Here is a 12,219-nt window from a genome sequence, read left to right as displayed (position 1 = left end):
TGCATGAAGTGAATGGCAAATCGAGTGACAAAGTGAGTGGCAAAGTGAGTTTAATGTTGTTTAACGTTGTTTAATGCAATCAGATAGGAGTTTTCTATTTGGATGTATGGGCTGCCAGAAAGTCCTTTTTTGCCACACGTTCCTGCATAACTTCCAGGTATGATGACGATGTCACGTGCATACCCTCTATTGGTATCTGAATTGCTTTATCGTGACCCTTTTGGCTTTATTTAATTCTTCTCATATACACTTGTATTTGTATTTCTTTATCCCACAAACCTTTGTAATCTCTTTTCCAAGGGAGACCTTATCAGGAATGGGAGCTTTAAGAACTCTCAAAACTACACCGCCCCAGAAGTATGCATTTCATTGCATTGTTTGCACTGAGTGTGGCTATATTGCCTTGTACATATAACCTGGAACTTGGCATACACATAGTGATGACGCCCATTGCAGCCACGTGAAGCCCTCTTGAGCAAGACACTCGAGACACTGTAAAATCCTTAGTGTTAATGAGTCCATTTCATTTTTCAGAGTTAAACACATCCCTATCTATTCTGGGGGAATAGATTGGGATTGTGAGCTCTACAAGCTCACAATGCGTCAAAGCTGCGAAGCATTGTGAGCTTACAGAGCGACTATTTTCAGCAAAGATATTTGGTGCAAAAGACATTTAAAGCTAAAACAGGAAAGGGACTAGAATAGAGCTTGGGAATCCAGTCAAATACGTAAGCTATATGATTTAAGTGGTTAAATTGAAGACATTGGGTCTGTCACGTATTGTAGGTCTGCCGGGTTCAAATCTCAAGTCGGACATAAATATTACAGATTGGAGCTTTTAGCACTGATGCTTTCACTGTGTGGATATTCATATTTTAAGTGGAATCACTCATTAGGAGGATTGCCCCCACAAGGCAAGATAATCACACTTCATATTTAATGCCATTCCTTCATCACTAACATTTACAAGCCATGACAGCTTCAATGGGCCCTTGGCATCTCCCAAACTTTCCACCTACTGTATGGATTTGGCACATACACGCATGCAAATATGTACGCAAAGGTTTATTTTCTCTCCTTTTTTTTTCTTTTTTTTTTTTGGTCTCGCTTCAACAGGAAAGATTGTGGACCAGCTGTGGTGATGTCATTCTTGGGTCTGTGCAAGTGTTAAGTTGTACAAACAAAAAAAGCATTGTGCGCATGCCGGGTTATCTTATCAGATGTACATTTGTTGAAGATACAGTTTCAGCTAGACTTATCAATACAAATAGAGCACACATCACATATATCACTCTGTAAGGGAATCTGGTCTGCCGATAACATTTGCGACAACAAAATAAATACATTTTTCTTTAAACAAAATATAAACAGTAAGACTCTTAAAGTTCAGATTTAATCTGGCATCTGGAGATCGACTGTATGCAAATCCATAAATCCCAACCAGAAATGATGAGATGTGTGCCATGACGGGGAGGAGGGAGAGTCAGAGATGAGACGAGAGAGAACCTTTAATCATTTAATCTTTATGATTAAACGAGTGGGTGAGGATTACATGCATGTTATGACATGAGTCACTGTTCAGTGTGTGTATGAGAACTGTGAATTCACAAATGACCTTACGTTGGGGGGCTAAGTGAGTCTTTCCAAGGACACAATCTAACCCACATATGACACTAATGCAATACATTTAATGCCAACAACTCAAAACTGGACTACCGTTTTATAATTCCTATCCATACTGTGAATCATATATGGCTCATAATGAACCAGTTTCATTTTCTTGTTCATAGGCCTTTTGTTGTGAGTGTTTCATAAATGAGTGCAATGCTCCCTCTAGTGGAACACAGAGGAAGGGTGTGAGGCAAGGCAAGCAGGATCAGGAAAGGCTATTTAAGGAGAGGCCAAAAGCAAGAGAGGAGAGGAGGCTTGAGACTCATTTGGAAGGGTTAAATAGGTGAACAAGGCAGTCATTGTCACTGTATCACCATGTAGAATGCACACATTAAAACAAAAAAGCAAATCCAGGGACAGTTTTTATTTGTGTGTGTGCATGTGTGTGTGTATTTCCTACTCTTTGTTTTAACGAAATCATACAAATCATAGCACCTCAAACTATGCATTTCTAATTTCACATGCCCCTAAGGCAAAGCAGAATTGAACGCTCCACAATACCTCAGAGGACCCCAGCAATCTCAGTCATCGCTAATATCGCCATTATCACAGGCAATCCCTCTCTCTTCCCTCAATCAGTTTATTGAGTGACTCGTGCTTTGCCTGTCATAATGAAGCTCACCCCATTTCCCCCCAGCTAACGAGACGTTCATTAATCTACACGATAACCATTCCAATCGTTCCAGAGAATGGAGCAATTAGATTCCGGTGGTGGATAATTAAAATGTGTCCCAATTTTTAAAAGGACCATCCGCCGCCTCCTGTGCCTATAAACCGCCATCCCACCATGTGACCTGAGGGCAAACCGGGTGAAATACTTGGCGCTGCATGTCAAGCTAGTCTGAGAGGCCGCGGAGAATTCTGCACGAGAGTGAGAGAGGAGCGGGCGATCAACCTGAACAAAGAGGCATACCCAAAGTCCTGTGTCTCACGGGAAACAATTAAAATAAAAATCATTTGAAAAAGAGAAAGAGTGACAGAAATGGGCAGTGGTTTTTGGCAGCGCCGCAGGATTCTTCGGCCGCCTTGGCTCACGTCTTGTTGACTCAAACAGTTCAGCGGGAAAGCCCAGGGAGCTTAAGAGCTCAGGTCAGGGCTCGGAGACAGGTTGGAGAGGTTGGTGGTGTCTCACAACCAAAAGGAGCCTCATGTTTATGGTAATGAACAGCAGAGGGTCAGAGGAGGTGATGGAGAGAGCAACAGCGGGAGGGTGGGAAGGAGGGGTTGAGGTGTGTGTGCGCGTGTGTGCGTGGGTGTGTGTGCGTGTGCGTGTGTGTAAGGTAGAAATGGAAGAACTGTCTGCTGTTTTATTGCCGTCACGTTTCGTTATGGTGTTGTTACGTCCTGAGCCATTAGAGCCAATATCACAGAGATGTTCAGTGTCGTTACGGCTATACTGTGATGATAATAAATCTGAGAAATCTGACTCTGCCGAGAGGAGCGTGAAGAGAGAGGGCACAAAGAAAAGGCGACGGCAGTATGAAAGTGTGAGGAGGACAGAGAGAGTGAGAGAGAGAGAGATACACAAAGCTGTCACATCTCTCGGATGGACTCGGACATAACCCTGCACCTGAATTATGAAGGCTAATTATGTGATGATGAGACAGATGGCAATGGGGGGAGGAGAGAGAGAGAGAGAGAGAGAGAGAGAGAGAGAGAGAGAGAGAGAGAGAGAGAGAGAGAGAGAGAGTAATAGAAGAGCGGACAGAGTAGTGTAGCACAGAGTGAAATAAGGATACAGATGGTGAGAGAATAAAGGAGACAGGAGGTGATAGACCGAAAAGAAAGGTGAGATGGGGGAGACTTCTAGAGAGCCTGGCTCAGCACTAAACACAGAGGGGTAATAACAGACAGCTCGAACCATTTTGGTCAAAATGCCCAGTAAGCACTACTGTACTGTGATTTACCTTGCAATATTTATTTAAAGCCAGGCAAGCTTTGTATAGCACTTCTCATACACAAGGGAGCTTGAAGGCATGCAAGAACAAAACAAGCCAAGGACATCTGTACGCATTATATAAGTTATCTGCAGTTGCTGTATGAAAATGTGTGATTCAATAAAATACACAAGACGGGTGCCTGCTTCACTCTCAAACCTATAAAAGATAGACCTCATCTCAGGAATTCCATCTCGACGCATACCATCCCCCGCAACAGGTACATTTGGTTGAATAATGGCAGATTACATCATGTGAAATTAACTCCATATGTGGGCTCCAACGCACTCTCTGTAACACAAACATCTGCTTTATCGTGTCCTTAAAGAGATAACAGACGCTGAACTGCTTGGTTCTGTGTAGATAATCTACATTAAGTATTTTCAAACCAACACATTTGAACCTAGATATCCAATCCTTGTTTTAAACCACTGCTTCTCAATGTGGGGTCTGGGGACCCCCAGGGGTCCCTGAGGGGATAAATGATTACAGATCTGTGATAATGGAACCTAATGGAGCCTCACACGTCCATATGGTTCCATTTTGTACACACTCAATTTAAATGAACACTGGGTTTTACAGGGTAGATTGGGGTCCCAGAAGTATGAGTTCGGGTCCGTGGCCTAATGCATTATAAAACTGAATAGGTCCTTGAAATTAGAAACGTTGAATACTACTGTAGCTAATCTGCCTCATCACAGAGGCGCTTTCAAGCCAACACAGTGGAATCTCTGTAGATCCAATCATTGCTTTACACAGTACAGAGAGTAGATATAATATGTCAGCATGTCTCTTTGGGAATCTCCGCTCCCTCCTTTCTCATCTCCAACCCGTCTCGTCTACACTCCCCCAACTAGTAATGGCACATTGAAGTCACAGACGCAACCCTCATATCCAGTCTGGGAAGCCAACATTGACCCCAGTCATTAGACTTTGCTCCAGACTTGAAGCTCACTGACTCACATCCAGACTACAGTTCACTGACACACACATCCAAGAGCGGAAAGAGAAGAGACCACTGTCCTTTGTTCACGCCATGGCTGCTGACAGGGACAGAGGTATAAAAAAAAAAAAACTGTTTCCCAGTGGTTACCGGGTTATCAGGCGGTTGCCGTGGTAATGGAAGTGACAACCGTATCCCAGGGAGACGGGCTGGCACACGGCGTGTCCCAGCAATCACAGGCCCGACCTCTGATGAGACCAGACGTAATCTTAATTAGATAGTGACACTGATACTCACTCTCTCTCACTCATGTGCACACTGCACACACACACACACCCCTATCCCTGTCTGTGCACGAGCGCACACACACCTATCCCTGTCTGTGCACGAGCGCACACACACCTATCCCTGTCTGTGTGCAAGCACACACAGTCTACACATGAACACACACAAACACATCTGTTGATGCATTAATATATGGCGTGTGAGAGACAGGTGCACACATGGCTATTAGAACACGTGGATGCACACACAGTAACACACCAGCGGTGCATTCAGCTGCATCAGAAAACTATTGGGGTTTTCAGTCATTTTGCCGTAGAAATGTGAATTGACCTGGGCTTCTAAATGCGTCTTGTTTACATACGGGTGTGCCTCTCTCCAGTGGCTGCTTTCAGAGCAGCTGTGTGAGTAGTTTATTTCCGTGCGGGTCTGTGCACGCACACGTTTCCCCTCTCAGATCTTCACAAGCTGGCCGATCCACTGACCCGTCTTTAAAGAGGTCACAAATATATCAACCACACAAGAAAGATTCTAGGCAACGCGCGCGCACAGCCGCATACGCATGCACACGCACACACACCCCCACACACACACACACACACACACACACACACACACACACACACACACACACACACACACACACACACACACACACACACACACACACACACACACACACACACACACACACACACACACACACACACACACACACACACACACACACACACACACACCCTATGACCTGCATAATGTCATCCTGACCCGTCGGGTCTGTTTCTATAACCAGAAACAGACGGAGTTTGAAACCGGTCCACATCTGTTATGCACACTCATAATACACAGGTATGCACGTTGGTTCTAACACAGATGTGCGATCTGCTCTTTAAGAATGCACCTGGGCGTCTGTGGTTCAGGAGGTAGAGCAGGTCGTCCAATGATCCGTGGGTCAGCGGTTCGACTACCGGCTCCTCCTGTCCACATGTCGAAGTGTCCTTGACGCTGAACCCCACATTGCCTCCAATGAGTCGGTCGGTGCTAGCTTGCCACCATTGGTGTGGGAAGTGAGGACCCTGGCATCGACTGTTCGCCACTACAGCATGAATGGACCATTGTAAAGCGCTTTGAGTTCGCTATGTGCTTAGAAAAGCCCTATAAAAATGCAATCCATTATTATTATTATTACCTGACCAGTGGCTGAAAAAGTTGGACACTTACTCTGCGTTATGTTTTATTACTGGAATACTCTCTACTTTCTGCTGCTGGCAAGGGGCCACCTCTGTACTAGTATTTAATCAGATTTTGAATTAGTTGGTTTTCATATAAATTGCTCCTGTGTCCATACATGAGCAGAAACCACAATAATATGGCCTGTTGCACTCTCGCAATTCCTTACAGATGTTGGTCGCCAGAGAGAAATAGACCAAAAAAAAAAAAGCTTTTAAATACACTGCACATTCTACCTGGAATAATGCACACAAGTGTAATGTAATGAAATTGCCAGAGCCGCCAGAGGAAGAGATGCTTACTAGGGGGAATTTAATGATTGAGAAAATAGTAAAAAAGAATAAAAAAAGATAATACAAAAAATGTTGATATAGTGTGTGGCAGTAGTAAATGGTTAGCCTACTTGCATTTCGTATGGTTATTGTTGCAACAAAATGCATGCTGCTCTCTTGGCCAGGTCACCCTTGAAAAATTGATAGTAATCTCAATGAGCCTTTTACCTGGTTAAAGTATGTGAGGATGATGTCCACATGCATGTTTGCTGTATGTTAATTCTCTAACCTCTCAAACTATACTTCTATCTTCAAATATGGAAGCACAAATAAACACACTCAAAAGGTACGGATGATGACATCAGTGACAGAACGAGATGTGAAAAGTGAGCTTTCCCCTGAAGCCAAAAGCAGCTTGTCAACAGCCTGAAAGATGGCAATGCAACAATGCAACTCATCATCCACGCAGGATCCACCTCAGACATCAGCGCAGAGCCAGGGGTCACATACTGATACCAATACCAACAAGCCATCGTCTTTGTCTCTGCAATGCATCCTTGTGCACAGGCATCGTGTTCCATCCATCACAGATTAAAGGCTCAGCCTGCCATTCCCCATTCTAGAGGGTCACGTCACACATGAAGGTTTCCAAAGTCCTCCATGTGAAAAACATGTCCCCCCCTACTCCCCTCCCCGTCTTAGACAGGAGAAAATAAACTCTACTGTATTTTTCTATACCAATTCCAAATTCAATATTTAGACAAAATCACAAGACCCCGTCGCACAAAAGTTGTAAAAACAGCAGAGGTGCGAGGCGTTGTGTGCTTGTAGATCGGCTGTTTTCACTAGTTTAGTTCCTTTTTTTAAATGATAAAAACAAACGGTTTTGGACATACAAGGTTTCCACCTGACAACGACGATATACTGTATATTAAAAAAAACGCATGAACAAAGATACAATTGTGAACCCGATTAGTGTTTTGGAATAGATGTCTTTGCTCCGCCTTGGGCAACCTCATAAACATTCATTACCTTATGTCCAGCTTCAGTGCTGTTCTTGTCTTCCGAGTGTCCAACGGGGCTCTGTGGAACCAACTGAGGGCCGTCCAACAGCGTCTCATCCACCGTCAACCCTGACACCTCGTCCAAAATGTCCTCTGCAACACAAGAAGAGGGAGAAAGGGGGCTTACTGAATAGGCATTGCATCATGCGTGTTATATCGAAATGATGAGTTTTCTCAGATGGGTGGCTGGCGTCTCCCTTAGGGATAGGGTGAGAAGTTCAGTCACCCGGGAGAGAGACTCTGCTTCTTCACTTGCCTCTAATAATTCACTTGGAAAGGAGCCAGCTAAGGTGGTTCGGGCAACTAGTATGGATGCTTCCAGGGCGTCTCCATATAGCGAAGCCCTTCTTGGCATACGTCGCACTGGGAGGAGACCCCTGGGCAGACCAAGGACCAGATGGGGGGGATAATTACTCCACACTGGCCTTGGAACGCCTCGGGATTCCCAAGGATTATATGTTTTTTTTATTATCTATTTGACCAGCAAGTATTTGTAATTTGTTACAAGATACTTTTTGATATCGTGCTGATGTCCTGATTTCTAGATCGTGTTTGTGCCCATCTCTGTCACTAGCAGAACACCACCAACAGTACTGTATCAAACTCAGCGATGTAAAGTAACTATTACATTTACTCAAGTACTGTACCACTTCAGTTCATTTCGGCCATTTGAAAATAGTCGATCTGCTATTTTCAAAAGATTTGTTATACATTTCATACATTTGAAAACTTGTCAACTTGGACATTCTGCATAACGGGTACTTTCTACTTTTGGTAATTTAAGTACATTTTGATACCAATACTTACTTTTACTCAAGTAAATATTGAATTCCGGACTTTTACTTAGTATAGTATTTCTACATTGCAGTATTGATACATTTGAGTAAAAACTAGAGATGTTACCGATCAATCGGCAATGGATCGGATCGGGCCGATCAAAGCGTGATCGGCGATAATCGGTGGTTTAGATCAAAAGGTAAATTCACCAATCCAATCCGATCGGTGCATCCGATCAACCAGCCGTTCAGTATGCCCACTTGAGGCCATTTTGGGGTATTGATTTCCACAGTGCTGAAGGAATAATTAGTTACTGCTATGATAATAAATACATAGTAATGCTGGTAAATAACTATAAGGCAAATATATAAATTTAGAAAATATAAATAATATATAAATAATAACTTGATCGGATCAGTGATTGATCGGTATCGGGTGATCAAACTTGTGTGATCGGTGCTCGGTGATCGGTTCCAAAAAACCTGATCGGACCATCCCTAGTAAAAACGTTACACTTTTTACACCACTAATCAAACTTTCCCCTATGCGGACGGGTTGCTCATAACAATAACACCAACATCAACACTAGTTTTTTGTTTTGTTTTGTTTCAGACACTGCTTGTTGACTCTCGACCCGACCCTCCCGAGTAGCCTACTGCACGCCACGCATAACGACAGCTTCCCACCATCCAGGGATTCACATTAATATTCAACAACTACTGGAAGCCGAACATAAAGCGGTGGCAGTTTGTCAGCCCGCGCACCGCAGCGCTCCAGTTCGGAGGGAATACAAATGACGTCCTTGCATAGATAAAAAGGGAGCTAGGTCAGAGAGCGAGCAGCGTTCTGCCCGTCTGCCAGGAGGTTGGCTGTCAGACAGTATCTATGAATAATTAGCAGATCACCCTGTTCACCTCCCGCTTAAAAAAAAAAACAGTGCAGCCTCACCTGCATGGCCCCTTTCATTCCCTGGAGATATTTACAGTGAGCGACAAACATGAATTAAGTTATTAACGCAAGGCGTAAAAGGGATGAAACCTAGAAGGAATTGTCTTGCATTGGTGCAGAGACTGCCTGTAAACTGCTAAGTGAACAGTGTTAGTTGTAACACATTAAATAATATTAAGCCCCTTTTCCACTACAGGGCCGAACCAGAACTTTCCAGAACCAAGAACTTTCAAGAACCTGTGAAGTTCCGGGACCAATTAAGTTCTGCTTACATTTCCATATAACCAGTCCTAAACGGGAAGGTCCCAAAAAAAGAGCAGCAGCGCTACTGGCCCTGCCCATGGTGCTTAAACCATTTCATGTGAAGGACCCCCAAATTGATATGTATTTGGTCATGGACCACATAGGGAAGATGTGTGTTCAAAATGATTCCATATTTGGAATTAACTTCTACAAGTTAAAGTGGCAGATTTTGATGCTATATTAACACATTTTACTGGGGACCTCCTGGAATCTCATCAAGGACCCCTGGGGGTCCCTCAACCCCACTTTGAGAATCCCACTTTGGGGCGCCCACCGGTCTACTGGTCCAGGCGTATACCACTTAGGCATTGCCACATAGGCATGGATGCCTGGCGGCGCCGGATCGAATCCTGATCCGGACGGCCTTTGCCGCGTGTCTCTCCCCGTCTCTCCCCCCATTTCAGTCAGTCTACTGTCCTATCAGTAAAGGCATAAAAGCCCAAAAGCAAATAATAATAATAATAAAAAAAGAGAATCCTACTTTGAGAACCATTTTTTAGAACATACAGTATACACTGCACAGATAGAGGGAACTGTAGCTTTGGAGTTATTTGTGTTTCATCTTGGCAATGAAGTTCAGTCTGCTAAAATACATTTGAATAATAAACAAATTACATCATAATTTGTAACATTGTTCTCTGTTTCATTTATCCTATCCTCCCAAGGCTGTTTTTGTGTAGTTAAACACCATTTCTGAAAAAGCTGCGTTCACGAGGAACTGTTACCTTGGCTCTGGGAGAAGATGTCAGTGGCCTGGTCCTGCTCGGAGCGCTGTGGAGGGAGGGAGCACAGTAGGCGAGGGTCCTGCAGGGGCACGGTGCTGACGCTCAGGGTCAGAGCTGGGTTGATGAAGGCAGCTCGCATGTCCTCCATCTGGAGGGCCGACGCAGGTTTGCCGTTTAGTAAGAGGATCTCATCACCCGCTCTCAAACCTGGAAGGGAAGACAGCAGCAGGACAGAGTAGGAGAAAGAGATGAGGTTCAGGGATGGTTTGTCACAGCACTGACTTGCTGGGAATCAGAGCTGTATGCAGCGCTTCACTCACAAAAACACATGACTACACAGTAAAAATCCTCATGTGCTCATTTAACTGTGAGTGTGTTCAAACTTCAAATGTAACCAGATGGTTATGGGTCCAGTTTCAAATGGACGATTTAACACAAGACGATTTTACTCTGCTAAGAAGCTTCCCTTCATTTACATTAGCATTGCTACAAAACATTAACAAGCTTCAAACAGATATTTCTTCATAACTGTAGAGCATGTATGTGTGTGTGTGTATATATATAATATATATAAAATAATATATTATATTCTTTGAATTTTTTACCATTTCTGAAAAACCTTTTAATGTGCAACATCAAACCCAAATTTAGAATACTGAACAGTAAATACTGGCAAGTGAGAGTTAGTGTACAGTACACTTGAAACATTTAAAAAACACAAAGGTTAAAACAAACGCACAGTAAGAGGGAGGACATGTTTCCAGGTGATGTCCAACTGCCGGACACCATCTAATCGCAGAGCCTAGCCTTTCTATGGCACATCGCACATGTGACTATGGCATTGCTAACTGTAGTTCAAAATATGTACAAATGATCTACATGGAGTAACAACAAACACACAGCTCTGCTGTTCGCCTTCCAACAGCAGGCAGCCCTCTGGTTTCACGTACAATATGGACTCTATCTTGTTGCTATACATTAAAAATGCAGTCTTCAGTGCTTGTTTGCCAGAGGCAAATCATGATCTAACAAGACTGGATGGGTTTAAACAGTAGGGTGTAATGCTTGTCTTCTCCTGTCCCATCATCACTGTGCTTTGTTTTGTGTCCTTCCATATGGTGAATAATCCAGGCAGGCAGTGTCTTGGAACAGAGTTGTTCAGTTTGGACTGTCTCTGTTTTCTGGCCCCTCCCTTTTGCCACCTGCGCCCTGTTCACATAATTGATGATTACTTCTCAGTCTCCAACCAATTAGCAGGCAAGATTGTCCGATAATATAGATTGGATGTGACACCCGGTTTAGAAAACTAAACAGTTCTCTCACCTGCCCTCAGTACAGAGGCCAGTTTTGACACACATGAATCAAGATCAAGTCATTATTGTCAATAATAAATATATATTTAATTTTCAAATGTAAAAAATAAATGAAGTAGACCATCTACATGTCTATGTTGCATCTTGACACAATGTGAGCTTCTAGAACACATATTTTAGCTATTCGTCATACAAGTGCGTGCGTGCGTGTGCATACATGTGGGGGAGGTCTCGGCTATTGTCGTACGTGAGAAAGGCAGGTAAAAAAGGTTGCTTTGGAAAATAGTAGGCAGTAATGTCAAGTATACTGTGAGTCATAGTTAATGGGCTAAACATGCAAGACCACCAATATGGTCCTTTAATTCACATTGCATTCCATCTAATGGAAATAGCAGACAGTCTGAAGCGCCGTGAAGCTGTTTTTAAATAATAATGCCTCACCACACACACAATCGCACATGCACACACGAGCACACGCACGCATGCATGCGTACATACACACACACACCAACATACTGTGTATACAAACAGTCACATACAGTACACACACAGTTACACACATTTAGCCCTAAGTTATGACCTAGTTGTCTGCATTGTGAAATGTCAGCTGTGGTGTAGTCTTTTATTGGATGGAGAAAGAAAACCCCTCTGGTCGTACCATTGTGTGTGGGCGTGCGTGCATGCGTGTTTGCAAGGGTGTATTTATGTGTGTGTATGTGTGTGTGTGTGTGTGTTTGTGTGTGTGGTGGGGGGG

General features: G+C 43.6%; 1 protein-coding gene across 1 annotated transcript in view; it reads right to left on the bottom strand.

The window, feature by feature from the left end:
• The window catches only part of LOC308304308 (rho guanine nucleotide exchange factor TIAM1-like), a gene marked incomplete at its 5' end in the record, with an annotated part of 73,414 nt that overhangs the window by 26,557 nt on the left and 34,638 nt on the right, over window positions 1-12,219 (bottom strand). Inside the window, 2 exons of the mRNA XM_080748886.1 lie at window positions 7,368-7,492; window positions 10,153-10,359. Coding sequence (XP_080605012.1) covers window positions 7,368-7,492; window positions 10,153-10,359 — 332 coding nt within the window. The remainder of the gene's footprint in view (window positions 1-7,367; window positions 7,493-10,152; window positions 10,360-12,219) is intronic.

This window comes from Nannobrachium achirus (assembly GCF_963921795.1).
Source record: "Nannobrachium achirus genome assembly, chromosome: 19".
Classification (NCBI taxonomy): domain Eukaryota; kingdom Metazoa; phylum Chordata; class Actinopteri; order Myctophiformes; family Myctophidae; genus Nannobrachium; species Nannobrachium achirus.
This window is presented reverse-complemented; position numbering and strand designations above follow the sequence as displayed.